The sequence below is a fragment of the Micropterus salmoides genome, unplaced genomic scaffold (genome assembly GCF_014851395.1).
Source record: "Micropterus salmoides isolate LMB-PRFRI ecotype aquatic unplaced genomic scaffold, ASM1485139v1 Ms_hic_scaffold_17, whole genome shotgun sequence".
NCBI lineage: Eukaryota > Metazoa > Chordata > Actinopteri > Centrarchiformes > Centrarchidae > Micropterus > Micropterus salmoides.
The window spans coordinates 19,899,333-19,923,639 of NW_024040817.1; the positions used below are offsets into that span (position 1 = coordinate 19,899,333).

General features: G+C 40.7%; 1 protein-coding gene across 3 annotated transcripts in view; it reads right to left on the bottom strand.

Moving 5' to 3' along the window:
• Nucleotides 1-24,307, bottom strand: part of elmo1 (engulfment and cell motility 1 (ced-12 homolog, C. elegans)) — a 111,630-nt gene that overhangs the window by 65,022 nt on the left and 22,301 nt on the right. For 2 of the 3 annotated variants that reach the window (XM_038724907.1, XM_038724905.1), the window contains exons 1-2: nucleotides 21,212-21,429; nucleotides 5,190-5,366 (exon numbers count right to left, since the gene is read on the bottom strand). In XM_038724907.1, the coding sequence (XP_038580835.1) occupies nucleotides 5,190-5,267 (78 nt within the window). In that variant the 5' untranslated portion in view covers nucleotides 5,268-5,366; nucleotides 21,212-21,429. Of the gene's footprint in view, nucleotides 1-5,189; nucleotides 5,367-21,211; nucleotides 21,430-24,307 lie in introns of those variants that run through there. The other variant, XM_038724906.1, reaches the window with a different exon arrangement.

Genomic DNA, 24,307 nt, shown 5'->3' on the forward strand with positions numbered 1-24,307 from the left:
TGGCTGTGGCGGTAGGTGCTGGATGAATGCCCGATAGGTTGAGCCACAGATGGCGCTCCGTAGCCACCAAAGCCGCCATGGATTGGCTGATGGAACGGGCCGTTTCCTTGGTCACACGGAGAGCCAAGTCCGTCGCTCTACGGAGCTCCGTCAGGTCCTCCTCAGAGGGACCTCCCCCTACGTCACAGTCCCGAAGGAGATCGGCCTGGTATGCCTGCAAGACAGCCATCGTGTGCAGGCTGGCACCAGCTCGACCCGCTGCCATGTAGGCCTTGCCCACCAAATCGGACGTCATCCGACACGGCTTGGTGGGGAGCCGCCGGCGTACGAAGGGATGAAGCGAGGTTGGGAGAGAGGTAGCTAGCCAGTGACTCCTCCACTCGTGGCATACGTCTACAACGTAGACAGCCGCGCAGAGAAGGGTTTGTTCCACGATCTACACAACTGATAGGGGCCGACGCGGGGGTGGCGCTCGGTGTTGCAGAAACCGCTCGTCTAGTTTGCCGATGGCTGCTGCACCGCCTGTGGCCAATCAATGTGCAGCTTGGCCACGGTCCGCGTCACCACTTCTAACAACTCCTCGTATCCTGGCGAGGGCTGATGACGTTCCGTTTCCCCGAAGTCATTCTCCATGCTAAGCACATCTAGTTCCTCAGAGCCAGATCGTGTCAGCCTCTCCGGAGCCGCCGCGACATCCCCAGGCATGAGACGCACATCCCATGGGTATCACCCTCCGTGATGAAACGCTCACATGGAAAGACACACTGTCGGAATCGCTTCGACATGATCTGCTGCTTCGTCTCGAAGTCAGGTAGGATAATGGAGCTTCCAAACATAGCCAGAGTGCCTGCTGAATAGAAAGAAGCTAATGTGTCCTATGTGCCGGCGTGCTTATATACCCCCTCAGGTTACGCCGTCACACACTACCGTTCTAGTAACACCAATAGGATTGGAGTAGTTTCATTCATAGTTCAGCCCTGCCACGCCCAGAGGCGTTCCCATAGTGTCGTCACCGTCGCAGTTCGAGTTCCCTTCGAAGGGGAACTGTGCAATAACCCAGTAACTCTGCCTCTAATCAGCCACCTGTTTACTGGTTTCCACTTATTATTTATTTATTCACCATTCTCTATTTCAGTGCTGTTCATACTATATCATATTGTATATACTGTATACCAATACACCTACCTCAGGTCAAAGGTTTTATTTATTTTTTCCAGCATTCTTTGCACTATGCTCCATCACACTGTGTACATGTGTACATGTATGTGTACCTGTATATCATATCCACCTTCATCATGTACATAATGAGAATAATAGTTTACTCTTGCATCCTTTGCACTCTGATCACTGCACTATTTGTCAATATGTCTATATTTTTTTGTTCATAGCATGTATATTAGTGTTGTCTATTCTGTAGTTTGTGTCTGATTTTATTTTATTATTGTGTTATGGTATTTTTGTATGAGTAAGCACATCATGAGCAATGTACAATCCTGAGTCAAATTCCTCGTATGTGAAATAAATTTAGGTTATATTTCCTCAGCTATACCTTCCTCTCCCTTAATATTAGCCCCACTACACTGTACTGCTGCAGCCCCCAAGTACACACCTGGTACATGAGTAGTATTCATTGGTAAAAATGAATGTGAAATGCAAAAATTGACAATAAAACATAACATATTATATTAAATCTGATGTTTACTGATTCTAAACCATCTTCCAGCTCTCGAGCTGCTCTTATTTGACATAACAGTCTCCTTTCTAACTGGGAGGATAACAAGTACACTTAATCTCTTTCTTTCCGTAATCATTCAGTCACACAACAAGCAGTCTTCACCAGGACCGATGTCTGAGCATTGTCTGGACATTCATTACAGACTATTAAACTATTACTACACAAAAAGGATACATTTTACTGCCTTTTTCCCACTTTTCACTTTCATTTTAAATTTTGATGCTATTATAGAGTAATTATGTATGTGCACACATTTCCCCTAAGAGGCCATAAAAAATGTATTAATTCATTCTTATTCTGCGTTTCTCACACATTTTGTTCCTCTGATTTAACTACCACATTCAACTGCAGCAGAAACCGAACTAGTATTTTTACAGGTGATTATCCTCTGCACTACAGTGTATATCAATGAAGGGACAATTAATTCATCAGATGAGAAATGCTTCATACATTTGCAATATATGAGTTATAAAAAAGAAGTATGTTATAAATAAAACTTAGAACAAAACGTTTAAACATGGCATGGACAAGATTTTATATGGTAATCTGTATAATCTAATGCACACCTGTAAAACGCATAGGAAAATAGAATCTAATATAAAAGTGGTGGACTTCCAAACATTGTCAGCCCAATATCTATTGAAGCTGTTTTAACTATGACCACCAAAATTGTTTTTAACATAAAATCTATTTAGTTTTATACTGCCTCACTAAATCATGTCCTATAGTGTATCCCTGCTGCCTGAAAACAGATCATCACAGTTCGATTCCCTTCAGTTTGACTTAAATTCTCTTACTTATTTTAAACTTATTTTCTACCTGCAGACATCAGCCCTGCCACCCCCATTTTCTATTGCATTTCTGACAAACAGAAACAATAAAATGCTTATTACAACTGTCTGCACTTGTACCAATTCCCAAGCGTTCCAATACAAATGTTGGACTTTTGTGCCTATGGGGCTTTAGATATATTTGGAGAGATACAGGAATCATTGTGTGATTTATGTAATTACACACACACACACACACACTATTCAGAAATAAGCACATGAATCTCCATACAAATGGATACAAGTATACACACAGACAGAGCTGTCAACACATCAGCACACACACAAACACACACATGCATGAATTGTAACAAGTTTGCATGTCGACACATAAACACACCCACACACGATTTCACTCATGCAGAGCCAGAACCCACGAAAACAAAAAAACACACACACAAATTTGCATTCACACTCTCTCTCTCTCTCTCTCTCTCTCTGGGTCTCAAGACAGCGCGAGCAGCTGAAGCCCACTCCCCATCGCATGACTCAGACAGCCATATGCTGCTGCAGGGCCTATTGTACAGAGGAGATGCAGAGGGAGGAAGATGAGGTGGGGGCTGATGGTTGAGGACAAGAGCGGCACAGCGCAAGTTTCACAGTTACAACAAAAGACGGGGAGGAGGAGTGAGAGGGGGAACAAGAAAGCAAAGAAGGACGAGGAGGAGGAGGCAACAGATAGGAGGAACAAGAGAAAGATGACAGGGGAAGATAAGAGCATTAGAGAAAAGCGGAGGAAGGAGAGTAGGAGAGGTGGCTTTAAGAAGTAAAGACAAAAGAAAGGCCTAGGACTTTCTTTCGTCAGACTGCAAAAGCCCTGCTGATAAGGGGTCATTATATAGAAAACCTGCATCACTAAATCTACACTAAGTGCTTAAAGGACCACATGGCAAACCCAGATCCAAATGTACGCCGTAGTTCAATATTTCATTCAGTGGTTCATCCATTCAGTAGGGCAATCGTAGCTCTGGTTGCCACGGTGACTCATAGCGTGTACAATCATTAGCCCATCCATGAGTCACACACACACACAGAGAACAGGCCATTTTACTCAGTGTGTGTGTAATCAAACAACGTAACAGTAAACATGTCACCCTCCGGCCCAACACACACACACACACACAAGGTAGTCATAGTTTGCACTAATTATTTCTTCAGCATGTCATCCACTGTTTGTAAGACCCTGATGATCGCTGACATACAGTATGACTTTTAAATGTGGCTTCATATCTGAGCCGTGTGCTGGCACAGCTGCTCTCTTAGAAGACACTGATCAGGCAATCAGCATAATGATTTTGACACAAGAAATTGCATTAGTCTCAGCAAAATGCACAGTAGCATTGTTGTAAATGTCTACCATTTACAGCAACCACATTATCTAAACCAATGAGATTTGGAGTGATGCACTGAGGGGGTTTGACAGCATTTTAACAAATCCAAATCTAGTATCAAATTCCTTATCGATTCTAATCTACAGTCAGCTTTTAGCACCTCTAAGTTAATTAAAGTTATAAATAACTCCAACTGAAAGATTCAGTGTAAATCTGTAATCTACACTAAAACACGAGTCTTTAGTGGTAGCCTTAATAATGTTCACAACCTGTAGCTACAACCAGAAAATGAGATAAGTGCCAGAAGACATGAACTGTATCATTACACTGTATTAACAAGTGTAGCCTTCTTACTTTAATTGCTTATTTTTTACGCACTGCTTGCTCCAAATACCGGAGATGCAGAATCAAAGCTATTAAGTTCATGAGCATAAAATATCTTTGGCAGAGTGTTAACACCTTCTTTCAGCCAGCAAAGTTCACTTTAACCATCATACGTTAATTACCTACGGCTGGCACAATCTTCAGCTTGTTTCATTTTAACCATTGAAATTGACGGTCAGGGCAAACTTAAAATGAGAAGCCTGACTGTTTTACACATTGTCTTTTGCCAATTAAAAAAAAAAGGGGCGAGGAGAGATAAAAGGTTCTATATGAGATTTGTAAGCCTCTAAGTTAATCGTATTTGGCCAAGCGGAAACTGGATCCAAAATGGGACCAGCTATCAAAAGCCAACCCTATATGCACATAGGCCAGCTGATCGATCGTTTCTGCCCTAATGGTGACCAAAACAGATCTGGCATTGGCCTGACACGACCAATCAACATTAAATAATATTTCTTAGTCACTCTTCATGACAAAATCATAAAAATGAAATTCTACAAACATACATTTGTGACAGTAATTGGACCAACGTAGCTTGTTTCATGTCACAATTATGGTGTATTTAGGACTCCGTCATCACATTCAGTGTAATGTCTTTAAAGTTATGCCAAAGCTGTGGCTGTGTTGCCTATTAAACATCTTTAATTAAGGCACTTCCTTAGAGTAATGAGTATTATAGTTAGGTACAATGTAAAGATGCATCATCCCTTGGTCACATCCGCCCACCCTCTCCAGACACAGCCAGCCCCACACACATTTGATCTACTTTCATTGTATACACAACAGCTGAATACTGTGTTCAAACAAAACATTCACCGTGTTGATGGTGTTTAAACCTGCACAGTGTCACACAGACAAAAATGTTGGTCTCTGTGGATTGTAATGCGCATTTTTTGTGCTCAGACCTACCTGGTCTATCTCCATGAGCTTGGGGAAGGCCCCCGGCCACTCAATGGCCACCTTGACGATGTCTGCCGGCGGCGGCATGGCTGGCGGGGTGGTGTGAGGGGTCGGGGGTGAGGTGTTTGGTGTGGGTCTCGCTGCCTCACACCTCTGTCACTACTACTGGAGGTAGCTCATCCAAACCTGTAGGACAAGAGTGGAGAGAAGGAGGGGATGGAGAGAGCGATGAAGGAAAACAGAGGTGGATGGGAATAAAAAGAGAGGAAAGAGACAGAAAATAGGGCACTTTAGTCATGAACTAGGGCTAGTTATTCAAGATTTTTGCTTGTATTAGTTTCCCCCACATACAAAGAATATTAAATATGACTAAAGAGAAAAGGTCAACAAGGAAAGTGCTGAAAAATGCACAAGAGATGAGTACAGTGCAGCACTCGGTAATGGATAACTTCACATCTGCATTCGAAGCATTGGAACAACTCAAACCAATTATTCACTTTCATACAACATTTAAACTTTTAGAAGCTGAGTGTAGACCAACTTACACCAGGTTACTGTTATTTGTGCAGAAACACACAACATATACACACTTGCCCCTTATATTATCATGCCCAAAACTATCTGAGGTCATGTTGCCCAACTGCAATGCATCAGGGTCCATCATCAGTGCTAGTATAGAAACCACAGATGCAAAACCTTCCATCACTTGTCATCAGCTAAAACATGCTCCAGTTTAAGAACAAAACAAAAAATCATGGTTGACCTTAAAAACTAAGCACTTCATGCAAATTCCTGCAGATCACCGGTGCTTAAAATTGTATTCAAACACACTAAATTTCTAACACCCACAAACTAAAGCAGACAAACAGATTTTATTTGTCCTCTGAGATTACTTTTTTATTCAGCGGTAGCCTAATTTAATTTGCAGCTGTTGACACACAGAACATTAGGACGTGCCGCTATGGCAGATGCACCCAAGAGTTTAATTCAAATCAAAGTTTAACTGCTAATGAGGTCACAGCAGGTGAGTGAATGGAAAAGTTTGCACTCGTTTCACTGGGATCTTGCCTCACCTTAGTCAACCACTCAGCAGCATCTTGGTCTGACTTCCATGGTGAAATGTGGGAATCCTTATAGATATTTACACAGTAATGAAAGTGCAAGATTTCTCGTAGTTTGAAAGACAAAGCAGCTCCATCTCTCTTTCACTGAAGTGAGGGCAGTTACGTGGCAGCACTTTAGCCACAATAGCGAGACTCAACAGCAACAGCTTAACCAAGTACAGAGCTACTTCCTCTGCCAATTTCCACTCGCTTAAAGGGGTATTCCTCCAGTTTTAAAACAAAAAGGTCTGTTTAATTATCATGGGGAGCACAAACAGCCTTTGAAAACATTTGTGTAGTGTGTTCTGTCATTCTGGATGAGCTTTCTCTGCTTGGGTTTAGAGTAGAGCTTGACTGACCGATATATCTGCAGATATTAGCCTCCATTATATAGTTTGTCTAAGAGACAGTGATGACAAGTTTCATTTTTAACTGTTTATAAGGTTTGCACAGTACATACAGTACCTTGGTCAGAAGTTTTCAATATCAAAAATCACTGTTATTTAAATGTGTTTGAGTGAATTTTGGGCCAATTTATTGTTATCAGATGTTTTTAAATTCTCTCATCCTAAAAAAAACAAAAAAACAGTCTTAGTCAGGCTATAGCTAAGTCTTCTAAACAAACTTGAGTATGGGGTTTAAAAAGTATCTGTCTTGCACGTACCCCAAACTTTATGGTGCAATACCTAATCAATCTTTTAAAAGAAGGAGGGAGGAATCAAGGCAAAAGATGCTAAGGAAAGTAAAACCTGGAGGCAAAGGCAATGGCCAGAGAGAGGACAGGGAGGGACAGGGTGAAACAGTGAGATAAGAGCATTAGTTTGACATTCAGTTTCCAGACAGAGACAGAAGTGAGGTGCTAAGAGACACCAGAAATAAAAGCTGCCATGTTCTGTCTTGCACTGGTCAAAACGCAATTGAAATACACAAACAAAACCCTGATTCTTGCAACCATGTGCATCCTTGTTTATATGCATAGCAACAGACACACCAATGCTCCTCTTTCATGCGAACACACACACTCAAATATTGAACACGTAATCCTGGGTGGCTCCTCCCTGGCTTCTGGCCTGTGCACAGCACTCCTTTGAGGGCACAAAAAAAATAACATATAAAGCACAATATCTGAGAGAGGAATAGGCAGCTGGACTGACCTGAAACCCTGTGGTTTCTAAAATAAGCCAGTTAGAAGCCCCATGGTGGAAAAATAGCCACATCACAGTCCCTCCGAACCACACAAGGGGAGCTAGGTAAAGCCACGTGTGTGCTTACAGGGGGTCTAATGAAACCCACCACTGCACAGTTATCAAGTGGAAAATGTGCCGTAGATATCCCCAAAACCGACTGAGGAAGGCATCAATAATTTAATAACTTTCTAGCCTGTCTAGCTTGGATCATCCCAGTTCCTGGTGGAGAAGCCTGTTTACATATTTAATCTCAATCCATAATGCATAAAGACAGGCTTGGGTTACTTCCTGGGAGAAAACTATTGAGCAGAATAGTGTATGTTGATATTTACAGCATGTGTGTAAGAACACAGGCCAAATAGTGAGTGAATAAATGTGTGTGCATATCTGCATCCTGTGTGCTCCTGTCCAGAACACATGTACACGTGTGTGTTTGGTGAGTGCGTATTAATTTAAAGATAATATCACATAACCAGACTGGCCTGGCGTTGTGTGTGAGTCACCCCATAATGATCCACATAGCCTTTTTTCAAGGACTTGTTGCCATGGCAGCCGCTGCATCAATAGCTCAAGATGTGGATGTATCTTTCCAAAGTGCGTGTCATACTCAAGTCACGTTTGTCACAACTCCCTGAATATGACTCACTCCACCCCTCTGCTTTGGATTTCACCACTGAAATATGAACGAGTATGTTCATTGAAGATTAGAGTGGTTTTGTAATATATGTTAAATACTTTCTGAGGCACTTTGCCTTGCAGCTGCATATCTCTCCGTTTCCCTCCCTCTCTGCCTCTCCCCTCTGTAACCTTATGCAGAGAAAATTTCACTTCTGGTCCCCAATTCTTAAATAAACACGGAGGTGAAAGAGATGTGGAGAGAACAAAATGGAAAGGAAACACAGAGACGGACACATATGAACAGCTGGATGAGCACAATCCTGCAAACAGTACACCTAAAAGACTAACTGCTGGAACAAACATGTATACAGACAAGTGCATGCAACTTGAATGACTGATTCATCCTGTTATATCCTACAGACCATTCATTCTTCTCAATACTGACAGAAGACATACTGTTGAGAGGTAGTCAATGGTAGCTATAAAGCTGCCACTCTTGAGGAAGACTGTCAACATTTTTAGCCATGCTATAGCAGCGTGGCTCTAGGAATTTAAATGTCAGTCGGTTGGTCCATCGCTTTGGTCCAGAGACTGAAGTATTTCAACCACTGCTGGATGGATTGCTATGAAATTTTGTACAGACATTTATGTTCTCATCAGGATGAATTGGAATAGCTTTGGTGACCCTCTGACTTTTCATCTAGTGCTTCCATTAGGTTCACATTTGTGGTTTGAATGAAATGTCTCAGCAGCTATTGGATGGACCGACACTCAGCACAGTAAAAGTCCCATCAGATATCAATGCAGGGCTTATCTGTCTCTCGGGGGAGGTCTTCCACATGTACAAAGTCTCAACATTTTTGCTAAAAGTAACTCCTAAAAATTCCATGAGACCTTAAGAGCGTTTCTTTCATTTTGCTGGTGGGTGATCATGTTTTTAAACCAGTATTGTGGGCATGTCTCTCACCCCCACACTCTTCTGAACGTTTATGGGTGCATATTGGAAACTGGAGACTGGTCAGAGTCAAAAGAGGTGAAAACACAGATGATATATAAAAGCCATGACCCAGAAGTATGTATTTATAGAATTTGTGGGAAAAAGTCAAGTGAGTCTGACATCCCTATTAGCCTCTGCTGCACTTATACCTGCTAAACATCAGCATGTTAGCATCGTCATTGTCAGCATGCTGATGTTAGGAACAGCAGTCCATTAAGTTCAGCCTCACAGACCCGCTAGGATGGATGTAGACCTTTTGTCTTAAAAAAAAGCAAACTTTAAGATTCATCTTAGTTTATGACACCTTGTGTTTGTGGGTTTATTCCCATTTATCAGTAGTGCTAAAACTGTATTTACTAAGAGACTTGGGAAAAGTAAACTAAAAAGAAGTCCAACAAAAATCATGAGCAAAAAGTTGTTCAGGCAGGTTTTAAACAAGCACGCTGGTTAGTCAAAATTATTTTGAAGAGAAAATTAAGGAAAACAATACAAATAATACCCAAGCTATCTGTTGTAAATTGTTGTACATCTCCTGGACGAGATATCGGTCAATTTTCGCTTATCGTTGCAGATTCTGTTTATATGTTGCCGGATGAGGAACATGAAACTGCAGTAGAGGAATGGAAAAGATACGTTTGAGGCAGTTTTGAAACAGTGACTCCATTACCCAACAGAGGGCACTGATTATTTTATTCTTTAACTGCAAAATATCCTTCTCAGTATATATGTTGGTCACAATTCTTTAAAACACAAAAATGAAAATATTCAAGGAGTTCTTATCAAAAACGGTTTTTTTTGGGAGGTAAACTATAATGGAATATAGGCAGATATATTGTTACTGAATGTTGCAAACATCAACATTGGCCTCTAAAATCCATTATTTGTTGGGCTTTATTGTAAAAATTCATCAAAAACTCAGTCACACTGGTTCAACTTACTGCATATGTGCACGCACACAGTTGTTCTGTGCAACGAGGGTCACTCCTTTATGTTTTAACTCCAAATAAAGTGTTCTGGCTAAAATTATGTTTATTTCCATCTTGTCTGGCTGTCTGTCTGCTCATTTCCTGCCAGGTCAGACTTTGCTGCTGTGTTCCCACATTTCAGCAAATAGTTTGGTGAGTGCAATAATGTCATAACCAATAGATATGTGTCTGTGTGTGAAGTCAAAAGACAAAACCTTCTGACTGAGGATTTGGCTTTCCAGTAAAGACAGCGAGTGAGAGAGTGAGAGAGTGTGTGAGTGTGTGAGTGTGTGAGTGTGTGAGTGTGTGAGTGTGTGAGTGTGTGTACTGAGCACCTTATCTTCCGAGAACTATAGATGACTCAGATGGACGGCCTTGAGGCTTATTGATTGGAGACACTCGGACACACCTATCTCACCACAGCAAATCCCTTGAAATTGGGCTCAAAAGTAATTGAGAGACACGGCGATTCAACACACCAGCACACCATGAGCCGGGCTCCAAATTGTCCAGCGCTCATTTGATCAACATGTTTTTCCTGCAGTCGACACATACTGTTCCAGGGAACAACTTCTGGGCAATAAGGTTTCACACTGGGATATTTTTCAGGTGTGTGTGGTTTTGTCTCCATATACTCTCTACATGTCATCATGAGTGTTTATGATAGCCTGGGGGGCTGTGTATCAAATCCCAGTCTGTCACTCTGTCATCTCAAAGCAACCTCCTTACAGTGTATATGAAACCTTGCAGTTGAGCTAGCTGCTATCAGAGCTCATCATGTCAGAGCAGGTGATTTTCTGCAACCTGGTTTAGTTGAGCGTGAGTGAGTGTGTTTATTTTTCACTTTGTCAGAGTGTTAAACAAGCTAACGGGACACAGAGCTCACTCCATCTTGTTTATTTGCAGAAGAACAGTTTTTCAGAATCTGACTCCGCTCCCTTCCTTCCTCTCCCCTTTTCCTCTGCTCATTAATTTTGTCCACCACATCCGACGTTTAGTGCTTTCATCAATCTCCTCTCAATTTCTTGCCAAGTTTCTCTCTCCTCAGAACATATTTTGCAGAATTTGACCAAATACGACCATAAATCAGGCAATGAAAACCATTAAACAGACTCCACACTCTTTTTTTTATTCATTTGACACACACACACACACACACACACACACACATATAATCCTTCTATTGGTTTAATTGCACTAATGTACTGCATGCAATAATGTTCTGCCAAAACCATAAAACCACTCCATCAAGGTATTGTAATTTGTGAATATGTGCAGTTAATCTGTCTTCAAGCATTCGACCACCTGCCGTAAACAGAGAGGCATGTGCCGCTGGGTTACGGTGGCCAGAATTCCCCAGGATTAGCTCCACAAGAGTGGAAAAAAACTAGATCTCATGTTACCCTCAGAAACCTGTGATCTGATCTGCTGCCAGAGGTCGAAATTAAGGAACAAAACCATCAATAAAGAGGGGGGACAGTGTAAGAGGAGAGGAAACAGAGGAGGAGAGAATGCCTGTAATTTGTTGGACAGCAGAGTGCTGGGTTTCACCTCAATAATTAATTATGTGTAATGAGAGGGGTCACATCATCTGCAGTGGGAGGAGGAGGGGAAAGAGAGAGGAGATGGAGCTGTGAAGGCGAGAAATTCAAGAGAACATGAGGAGACGGAGAGGTAATGGAGATTAAAGGAAGGCAGAAACAGGCAGTAAACACGAACTAATGACATTAAAAATAGATTAAGATAAAGGGAATAAGTAGGAAAATCCAAAAAGGAAAAGAAAACAAGGCAGCTAGAGAGAGGAAGAAAAAGGCAAAACAGAGCAAGTGAGGAGAAAAGATGATAAAACAGAGAAATATACAAATTTGAGAGGAGAGACTAAGAGAGAAAGAGGATTAGAGAAAGAAAGATACAGAGCAGGGTATCTGGAAGTTTAACTTAACACTTCCTATACCGTACATGGAAGTGAATTTAAAAACAACTTAATAGGATGAATGTATAAGTAATGTGCAAAACAACATGTACTCTAGTTTCACAAAATAAAATGAAGAGGTGTACTACTGGAGTGTAAGTCATATATACTACAGTATAACTGTGGAATTAATGGCATTTGCCTCATTTTATTTCCAGCTGTACTAAAGAATCCATCAACACCCCTTTCTAATTGCATGTAACGGCTTTCAGAGAATGTTAATTAAAACATTCCTTCATAACAAAGTGAAAAGAAACTATATGCTGCATTTAAGGGAGTTTAACACTTTGAAGTAAGTTTAATTAAAAAATTTGTGAAGTGGGGGGGGGAGGGTCAGCTCCTCCTGGGGCTCCTGATGGGGTGACAGAACGTGAGGCAGCAGTTTTCTTTTACGGACAATGTCAGTGTGACCAACCAGCACTCTGCCCTGAAGAACCTCAGACTTTAAGCACAGAAAAGCCTCTGTTATAACGTTTACTAAATTGTCATCCTTCTTTTTATGGAAGATTTTATTGGACTTTAATATTGTAACCAACAGAAAACAATCCACACATGTGTACTTGCAAGACGTGCAAATATTTCACTATCTACAAATATGTATTTTTACATTTGTGTAAAATCATATCCACAAAAATATAGAGTGACTTCTACACACAAAACAGATTTGCGCATTTACAGATTGCTTTCTGTCAATTGTCATGTTATATTTGTATTTGTTCCTTTTTACGCATTTGTGGAATTTTGTCCAATGTGTACTTCGGAGATCTGTAAAAAAAAAAAAAAGGATTCCACTAATATCTCACTACCCAAAACATACATTTTTACATTTGTGTTGTGTAAAATCATATCCACAAAAATACAGTGCACCGTGCAAAAATGTACAATTTACTCTGTACACACATATTTTAATTTCACATACAAAGTGTTATTTACGCATTTCTGGATCTATTTTTACACACAAAAAACTGTTTTTGTACATTTAAAGGTCACGTTACATTTGTGACTTTTTTTTTGTGAATTTTGTCCAATCTGTCCCACAGACATCTGTAAAGATCTGTAAGTGTGGGAGCAGTTTATTAGCTACACCAGCAGGTGGCGGTAGCGGCATTACCTCCCATGAGTTCATTATGTAGCTGCAGTACCGGAGGCTGCAGTTTCAGGACCGCAGCAATCCTCAGACCGCAGTTCTAGGACCGTAGTTCTTTTGCGACCTGTCGATCTAGTGGAGTGGTGGTGGTTATGCACAGCAACACGAAGGAGGTTAACCCTAGAGTTGCGAACGTCGGCCATGAGCAGCTGTAGGGTTAACCGGTTGACATGCATATAATCAATAACTTAATTTTAGGCACACACTCGGTGAGGTTTGTGGTAAGGATAACTGGCTTCGGGGGTAGGAGCTGTCAAGAGTAACATAGCTAGCTAGCCAGCCAGCCAGCCAGCCAGCTGGCCGGCAGTATCAAAGTAAACAAGGGTCCTACAAATGCACTTCTGGTCCTAGGATTGCGGTCCTGAGCAGCCTCCGGTACTGCAGCTACATACTACTCCATGAGTTGTAAGAATATCCACTGCAGTACCCAGGGTCATCTGTAGGAGACAACAACTTCGGCTTCTGCTGAGCCAGTGGACTCTACTCTGTCTAAACTTTTCTGTACAACTGTATATAATTTACTATTGAATACTTTATCACTGTGTTTGTTTTACATTTATATTTAAATAAATAAATATGAGCCTGAAAATTGTGTTTGTAGTAATATGTTACACCTTACTGTCAGAGCTGTGAAAGGCAGCTTTGTAAAAGTATAGCCTATGAAAAGCAGAGAAGTTCTGTATTCTATAAGTCCACTCAGGAATACTGCATTTCAATTACATTAAAATATCTTGATATGGTTCTCAATTTTTTTCACATCAACCTAAATGACACAACTGACACAAATTAGACCACAGATCTCCATTTGATATGAAGGGTTGTACCAGAACAGGTTTACATGGTTTAATTTTTAAAAAACACCATTTGTTTTTTCATACTGCACATTGCTGCAGCTTCTCTTTTCACCCTGTGCTGAAGGCTTCGTTTTAGCTATGGAGTGATACATCTTGTCTCTAAATGATCTTTGTTGGGAGTTGCACATGCGCAGTTCCTAGTTAAGGACTACTAGCCAATCAGAAGCAGAGAAGGGCGGTCAGCGAGAAGCCCGTAAACAGCTTTGGTTCAGCTACATGTTGGCGACCAGCTTGGCAACATAGACTGGAGCAAGAGTTTCAGAGTGGTGAGTTATTAATCTGTAACAAAAGTATTTTTCATCCAAAAAGTTTTAACTGAGCTCTGTCTCTACATCACAGTAATAACTTTCTGTCCATTGACTGCCTGGAGGGTAGCTAGTGTTTGGAAGGAAGAGGAGGTGTGTGCTGCTCAGTGTTTTTCCACCGGTGTTTTTGAGGACGTATCAGAGTAGTTGCTTGGCGAACATTATCTGAGGCGTATTTAGCTTTCATCCCTGTGTCGTCACAGGGATGAAAGGGAAACAGCTGGACTACAAACGAGCTGTTTTTAGGCAGTTCAGAGCAGTGTTTTCTTTGGGAGATGGGAACTCCCTTTGGGATGGACTTTGGGCTTTTTCACTTTGCAAACCTATTACATGCACAGAAAAGGTATATAACTCAATAAAGGAGAGGGATAAAGCCAAAAAGTTTAATACCACCTCTTTAAGGACCCCTGGTGGTCCAGCAAATGGCTATTCATTTATCAGCTGCAATAAGGCTAGTCTGATAAAGTGAACATTGCCCCTCATGTTGTCTACTAAACAAATGACTCTGTTTCAGTCTTAAATCTATAACAATATTCTGAGTAGCTACTTGTCTTATGGAGCTGTTGAGGTGTCATGTAAGCCCTACTCATGAGCCTTACAGAAAATACAGTTTTTCACGCAAAAGCTCAATGGGAAATGGACACCGACTGTAATTTTGTGGACCATAACCTTATACATAGGGTTTACAACCGCTCCAACAAACAGTAGGTACAACAGTACTTTCAAATTTAGTCTATTTATTTAAATATAAATCCAAAACAAATACAGTGAAAAAAGTATTCAATAGTAAACTATGTACACTTGTACAGAAAAGTTTAGACGGAGTGGTCCAGCAGAAGCAGAACTTGTTGTCTCCTACAGATGACCTTGGGTACTGCAATGGATATTCTTACAACCCATGAGAGGCAATGTCACTACTGCCACCTGCTGGTGTAGCTAGTAAACTGCTCTCATATTTACAGATCTCTGTGGTACAGATTGGACAAAATTCCACAAATGCATAAACAGGAAGTCACAAACGTAGTGTGACCCACAAAGTGACGGAAATGATACGCAAATGTGCAAAAACTGTTTTGTGTGTAAAAATAGATCCACAAATGAGTAAATAACACTTTGTATGTGAAATTAAAATATGTGTGTACAGATTTACATTTAACAGTGCAAATTGCACTTTTTGTGGATATGATTTTACACATTACAAATGTAAAAAGACATATTTGTAGATAGTGAAATATTTGCGCAGCCTAGTACACATTTGTGGATTGTTTTCTGTGGGTTACAAATATTAAAGTCCAATAAAATTTTCCATATCTTTTTTCAAAACTAAATCAAAGTTTAAATTTTAGTTAATTTTAATATGACCTCAGGCTTTTGCATTTAATTGACACTTAATTTGGAGCAGTCTAAGCGGCCTGATGCATGCTAAACACCACTCTTGAGACCTCCCATGGGCTCTCCCTGAGTAATTTTGACACATGATGCATTTAAGTGTCAGACTACAAATTAATTTTATTGATGCCTCTTTTCTCATGTTTTCTCCTGTTACATCAAGTGTTTTTGGTCTGAACCTAAATGTTGATTAAATATGTATCACATTGAGAGTTTTAACTACTAAACCTTATTTTTGGAGAGCTACTTGGTCCAAATACTAGAGGCCCTGGTACAAAACTATAAAGTGGATAAGCCTAAATTATTGATCAGATATGAATGAAAGTTTAAGTGGAAGAATATGACTCTTCAAATTCAGAGAAGACGCATCACTCTGCTGGAGTTGTAGGTGACCTTTGTCATTTTAACCGGTAAAAGTGACGGTTAAAGCTAAAGCTAAGCTAAAATACGTATCTAACATAATTTCTTGTCTCTGTAGTGAATGCTCCAATTCTACTTTGAACCGTTCATTAATCCCCGGTAAGAAGTTTACAGAAGACTTCTTTATAAACGCTACTGACACTAGGTCATATATATACCTCTGACGACAAAATTCTACTTTTGGATTCTACAGTTTATGAAAAATGATCGTAAATAAAGAAAGAACCTCAACCTCATGGAGCAGCCCCAAGCTGGGCAAAGTTTAGTTAAGAAAGCCTGACTCCCTCCATTTTCTAATTTGATATTCCTAATTGTTATACCCACAAGCTGTAATTATGATTTTGAGAAAATCTAAATCTGTAATTGTCATAGACAACAACAGCATGTAATCAAATTTGTGACACCAAACATGCTAGCAACAAAAAAAAAAAAAGAATAATTTTTGGCCCCTTTTGCACATACCATGAAGCAAGCAAAAGCATGAGGCCACTCTTTTTCTTAGCGTAACAATTAATCCTCTTAAACTTGCACATGGGGCTGCTAAGGTGCTTAAAGTGTGTGTGAACCATCAAGTTTCACAATATCATGCGCATTTTGAGTGTTGGAGAGAGTCATGCTTTATTATGTGGACTTCAACAATTATTATGCAGACATCGGTGCCTATGCCTGTGTGGGTGTGTCTGTATTAACTTATATGCTGGGTGGATTTCAATAGCACCCCTTCTAGTGCTTCATCTGATGCCTCTACAAAGGGCCCGCCTAGCCACAGGGGCCTGTGTGTGTGTGTGTGTGCGTGTGTGTGTGCGCGCGCGCGCGGGCGGGAGACTACAAAAAGAGCACCGTCTTTTATCTGAGAGCTGAGACAAAAGGCCACCAACATGGTGCAGAGGACCGAGTTATTGTTGCTCCGAGCATGACGCCTTCACACGCCTACACACACATGCCTATGCTACTGCTTGTTTCTGCTTGTTTCACCTCTGACCACACTGATGGGTGGGAGTATGTCACTGCAATAAGGTGAGAAGTTAAACCACTGGAGGTCAGAAAAAAAAAATTTTAAAGGGGGGGGCATTAAGTTACTCTTTAAGTCCAGGTAGACCTTTGGAGTGTAGAACTCATTAAGGCTGAAGGATTTGGGGAAAAATTCTAATTGAGATTTTTCTGCCAGATATTGCAATTACGATTCAATTTGTGATTTTTTTTAATTGAAGTTTTGTAAAAGTTCAATGTTCACTGCCAGTGTATTTTTGACTGAAGCCATGTCAAGCAGCACAGAACAGCATAGAGAATACGGTCAATTTTCAAAATAATACATCTTTTGCAGATTCCCGATCATACATCAACGATAAACCCACTCTGACTGGTGAGTAGGACCGTAACAAGAGGCGCATGGCGCCTGTGATTGGCGAACATATCTGTCACACATGGAAGACAACGGAATGAATCTATAACTGTATGACTGTTTAAAACCGTTCAGATGGCTGTATTATTAAACTACATTTTAACCGCCGTCTTCACGATACACTCATCGTGTTCTTTCAAATCCCAATTTCGATTTGAAAATGATTAATCGTTCAGCCCTAGAACTCATGTACAGTGAGGAAAATAAGTATTTGAACACCCTGCTATTTTGCAAGTTCTCCCACTTAGAAATCATGGAGGGGTCTGAAATTGTCATCGTAGGTGCATGTCCACTGTGAGAGACATAATCTAAAAAAAAAAATCCAGAAATCACAATGTATGATTTTTTAACCATTTATTTGTATGATATCTGCAAATAAGTATTTGAACACCTGTCTATCAGCTAGAATTCTGACTCTCAAAGACCTGTTAGTCTGCCTTCAAAATGTCCACCTCCACTCCATTTATTATCCTAAATTAGATGCACCTGTTTGAGGTCGTTAGCTGCATAAAGACACCTGTCCACCCCATCCAATCAGTAAGAATCCAACTACTAACATGGCCAAGACCAAAGAGCTGTCCAAAGACCCTAGAGACAAAATTGTACACCTCCACAAGGCTGGAAAGGGCTACGGGGAAATTGCCAAGCAGCTTGGTGAAAAAAGGTCCACTGTTGGAGCAATCATTAGAAAATGGAAGAAGCTAAACATGACTGTTAATCTCCCTCGGACTGGGGCTCCATGCAAGATCTCACCTCGTGGGGTCTCAATGATCCTAAGAAAGGTGAGAAATCAGCCCAGAACTACACGGGACGAGCTGGTCAATGACCTGAAAAGAGCTGGGACCACCGTTTCCAAGGTTACTGTTGGTAATACATTAAGACGTCATGGTTTGAAATCACGCATGGCACGGAAGGTTCCCCTGCTTAAACCAGCACATGTCAAGGCCCGTCTTCAGTTTGCCAATGACCATTTGGATGATCCAGAGGAGTCATGGGAGAAAGTCATGTGGTCAGATGAGACCAAAATAGAACTTTTTGGTCATAATTCCACTAACCGTGTTTGGAGGAAGAAGAATGATGAGTACCATCCCAAGAACACCATCCCTACTGTGAAGCATGGGGGTGGTAGCATCATGCTTTGGGGGTGTTTTTCTGCACATGGGACAGGGCGACTGCACTGTATTAAGGAGAGGATGTATTGCGAGATTTTGGGGAACAATCTCCTTCCCTCAGTTAGAGCATTGAAGATGGGTCGAGGCCGGGTCTTCCAACATGACAATGACCCGAAGCACACAGCCAGGATAACCAAGGAGTGGCTCTGTAAGAAGCTTATCAAGGTTCTGGCGTGGCCTAGCCAGTCTCCAGACCTAAACCCAATAGAGAATCTTTGGAGGGAGCTCAAACTCCGTGTTTCTCAGCGACAGCCCAGAAACCTGACTGATCTAGAGAAGATCTGTGTGGAGGAGTGGGCCAAAATCCCTCCTGCAGTGTGTGCAAACCTGGTGAAAAACTACAGGAAACGTTTGACCTCTGTAATTGCAAACAAAGGCTACTGTACCAAATATTAACATTGATTTTCTCAGGTGTTCAAATACTTATTTGCAGCTGTATCATACAAATAAATAGTTAAAAAAAATCATACATTGTGATTTCTGGATTTTTCTTTTTAGATTATGTCTCTCACAGTGGACATGCACCTACGATGACTATTTCAGACCCCTCCATGATTTCTAAGTGGGAGAACTTGCAAAATAGCAGGGTGTTCAAATACTTATTTTCCTCACTGTAGAACTTGTCAGATGAACTCAAGCACTGCCTCATCAACACCACCCATCATGTTCTAAATGTGTTGATTGCAAACAATATTAAACTGGATATTAGTTCTATTAATAATATAAAAGTGTATATAATAATGGATGTTAGTGGATGAAATTTCATTGTTAAGGTTGGTTTGGTTAAGTTTGCATTTATACTGCTAACACTGGCAGAAGCTTAACGTTTCAACCATATATCAATACTTTTAGCTATCTTTTTCAATGGTTGGCTAGTTTTCACAGACTTATAACCGCAACATTGTTCAGGTGTTACAAGTGACTCAATAAGTGCCCATTTCTTTTGATTTTTCAAACCGTAAAATTCTATTTTGTAATATAATATAATTAGTTGTGCTACTCCAAAATCTTTCCACTTACCCTCTGGCAATTGCAGAAGTACCCCCTGGAGTACAGGTACTCCTGGTTGGGAATTGCTAATGTAGAATATAAAAACAAAAACAAAACATGGTTCCAAGAGTTAAACATGATAGAAAGAGTACACTGAAACTAAGTATCTTAAAAATGCTATGGTGTTATGCCCAATCCCTCACCAACACACACACACACACACACACACACACCCACCCACCCAACACCCGGCCCACAGGAAAAGCTGTTGGCTCTAAGACAAAGGCCTGACAAAACAGCTACAAATAAGGGAAGAAGACAAAAGGAAAAAGGAGGAAGGCGGGGGTCACAGTTTAGAAATATGGCTTCTAGATTCAACCAAAGGAGGAAGTGCCAGGCTCTAAGAGACTTTACACGCATTTATATCCAAACAATATACCAAGAAAACACTTGGACCAAAAAGTGTTCCTCCCACAAACAAACAAAGCATCAAATGAGGATATGTTTTTTAATGAATTCGGTTTGGCATCCTCTGCAGTTTGGAGATTAGACCGACAAGCATCACAACTTCTCTCTGTGTGACTCGTGTCACAAACCCGCCCTGGTTCTCACTGCTGCAACCAGGATATCCTGTCAAATGTCGGTACCTGCAGCTCGTAACAACTCTAACTCTCAACAGCAGCCCACTGACCTCCTACTGAGACTGTGAGCCAGCTAAGAGGACACCAAGGGGACTCTTGCACTTATATTTTGCACATAATGCATACAGCTAAACTGACTGTGTGTATGTGTCTGGATACATAAATCTGCACACACAGGAGAACAAGTGAAGCATGGAGCTACAGTGTATTGCTGAACAATTGCAAGCAAAGCCTAAATAGGGTGTTGCGAGCAGAGCAAGCCAGCAATTTGAGGTAAACATGTGAGTCAGAAACAATTAAGAGGCACTTGGATGGTATTCTGTAAACCCAGATAATCAAAACGCTGGAACATTTAGAGATGAGGAGACAAAAAATGAAGACACTAGCCAGAGGAAAAGAAAATACAGGGCGAAATTAGTCCTACAGGCAGACAACTAATCCATAATGTGTACTGTGAAAGAACCAAGTAATATTACCAGGTAATTACTTTCCAGATTTATCAGCTGTGTAAGTTTCCTTTCCAAAATCATAAACTACTGAAACCACATTTCCATCCCCTCCAAACCATGAGGCCACAATGCTCAACTGTCTTAAAACACATCCGTTCTTTGACATTTCCATTCTTCTCTGGGTTGGATGTGGAAAAGCCGCACAGAGTCCCATCTCAAAACAGCCAACAAGCATGTACAGTAAGACATTCACTATTCCAGACTGCAAACATCTAACCACAACATTCATGCCCAGCGGTGACACACTGGAGAGGAGAGGAGAGGAGGCAGGAGAGTGCAGACAGCCGCACCCTGAGGCCTTCTGCATCCTGTGTACTATAAAGAAAGAGTAAAAAACACTATGAAGGCGTGGGGACTCACCCGGAAAACTTGACAGGCAACAGGCTTGTTAGTTCTTCTCCAAATCAACCTGCTTCTTGTATAAACAACTGCTTAAAGTAGAGAGAGAAGGCAGCTGTTTTCTAAGCAACCTTAGTATCTACAAGCAAAGTGCCTTCAGCATCATAAGCCGCAGACAAAGACTTCACAGCAACTTTGTGCAGTGCTTCACCTCAGGCAAAACTGCGACCAAAAGAGTGCAGAGAGAGACAGACTGAAGGAGGAAGTAGGCGTTTGTCAAGAAAAGAGGAAACAGGTCCGCCAGTGAAAAAAGCGGCAAAATTCAAACATAAAATGACTGCCGCGGTTGACTTAAAAAGTTAAGATTCACATGTACAAATCAAGACAAATCATGCATCCAGATCATCCCTAGTAAATTAACACGCACACTTATTGGACACAGCTTCCTGGAGTAACTTGTCGCATTTGCACTTCAGATTTTGTACGAATTATATATATATAATATAATGTGTCAATTAGTGAGCTTTACCGTTGCTGGCAGGTGGATTTTGGATATGCTTAGCTAAGCTAACTGCCTGTAGCCTTACATTTGAGAATGGTATCAATCTTCTCATCTAACTCTTGGCAAGAAGGTAAATAAGTCTATTTCCTAAAATGTTGAACTATTGCGTTAATGTTTTACAAAGTCTTATTCCGTGTCCCACACTTGTCACAGCAGCAGCTAACCTATGAGAGACGTGACACACACCACATGGGAAAGGACCAAGAGGGAAGTCTCAATATGAAAAAATAAACGCATCAAATCATGTTATCACTTCTACAGCCAAGTTAGATTCAGTGTTGCGTTTAATACTGTTACATGCAATACTGTTCAAAGACGGTCAGAAAATAGTTGATTACCACAAATGCACCACACACTTTCACTTCCCCTCCAATCACCTCTGATGTTAGAGAATCAGAACAGTCCACAATTTATGCCAACAGAGTGAGTCAAAGTTTACACTGTCACAAAAGACCCCTGATTATGAGCTAAGAGCTTAAATGCCCAAATTAAACATTTACTGTTTGAGCAAGGCAATGACATCTTCATTTCAGACTGAGCGCTCAACAGGCCATCTGTATCACACAAAAACAGATGTTTACTCCACCCAGGCTGAGGTCCACTTTGGTTCGTATGAGCCTCATAAATGCAGACATCCAGGACTTTCAATTTTGGACACGAGCTCCCATAGAGCCTTAGAAAGACAAGTATCCAAGTAGGAAAACATTTCAACACAGCAACCAGAGAAACAAAACAAACCCCTATAAAAACCAACAAGCTAATAGAAACATATCATATCCTTATTGAGTTTTTGTTTCGTGCCAAGCTGCAAAAAATAAGAGAAAGTAGACACGGCTGTGTTATGTAGAAGCCAAACCTAAGTGCCATGGAGACCTGAGGAAGTGAAATAGTTTAGAGGACCTTTATCACTCCTTGCTAGACAGCAAAGGATATTCTTGTGATCTACACAAGGAAGTTAGGGGAAACTGAAGTATGCTGAGTCAGAGAGCTCACTGGGAACTCTGCCCAACTCCATGTCACAGCTTTAATAATCTGTCTAAACTATCTCAGCTCCCTTGTGAAACCCTGCCTTTGCGCTCTCTTTCAGCCCCACTGACCCATCCAGGAGGCTTTACCCTGTCGACAACCTTTCAAAATCTCCCTCATTACCCCTTTCTACACTCCCTCCACAGGCTGCTCTTGTCAAAATTTAAACCGTGTGTTTGGGTACAACACTGCCCCCATTTTATCAAAGCCATAGTTCAAGGAGGACTGATCCTGACAAATTCAGAAAATAAATACAGAAATAAATAAATGGTCAATAAATAAATAAGCATCTGATTAAATGCACAAAAAAATAAAGTAAATAAATAAATATAGGCAGTAATTAAATTATACAAGGAGACATAAATGTATCTATTTTAATTAGCTTCTTTACTTATTCACCTTTGTAATAAGTACCTTATTTATTTATTGTCCGTTATAATCTTCAACTTTATTTATTGCTTCTTTTTTAAATGTATTAATTTATGTGTGTGTGTTAATATTTTTGTCTGTTTTATTCTTCCTTTGTATTTTCTACCCTATTTATTTCCCCAATGGTATTTATTTCTGCCTGTCCTTTTTACATTTCTATATGCATTTCTGCCTCATTATGCAAATGAGGAAGCGCTGTGTCTCAAGACGTGAACTTCTCCCCTATTGGTGGACCAGTCAGACGGGAGAGCTCTAGGCCTTCTCTACCTGCACACATCAACAAGCTTGCTCCTCACACAGTCAGATGGCTTCCTTCAGTGCGTTGAGGTGTTTAGCAACTCTACTTGAAGACAATACTACCAGCCACATCTTCCTTCCCTTGTGCCCGTGTGGACGCTATGACAGACAGTGTTTTCAGTTTGCATCATGCATGGACACAGAACTGCAGTATAGGGAGAAGCACATGGTCAGCTAGCTGCAGCTAGATCTGGAGTGCACTCGTATTCAATTCTGTATGGTAAATTCAGTTTTAATGGTGCAGAGTGAGCTCACAGCTGTGAGCTGAGTTAGAGACTTTTTTCTGTCTGTTTCTCTTTGCAAAGACACATGTTGCACTCTCAGAGTCTTATCTGAAGAGGGCAATGAAGTCTCAATAGCACGCGATGCAAGCACCACATACAATATAATTTATCAAATTACACAACAGATATATAGTATGAAAATAAGATTAATTGGATTATATTCACAGGAAGTCTAAAACCTGTTACATGTGTCTATTAAAAGTAAAATGCAAAAATGTCAGGGAAATTACTGTACTGCAGTAAAAAAGAAAAAATATTAAGTGCTGCAGTTGTACATTGAAATACCTTCCTATCTTTCTGATAGGAAGTCTTCTTGAGGTGGTATAAAACATTTCTTCTTAAATTCTGATTTGAGTTGTGGACAACTATGACCACATGAATTAAAAAATGAAACATTTCACTCTCAGTCAGCTATAACACAAGGCTTGTTCATTAGACTACATGCTGTACAATATTTGTGGACAGATTTTGTCCCAGGATTTATTATGCATTTGTTCTTCTTCATTGCATGATTTAGAA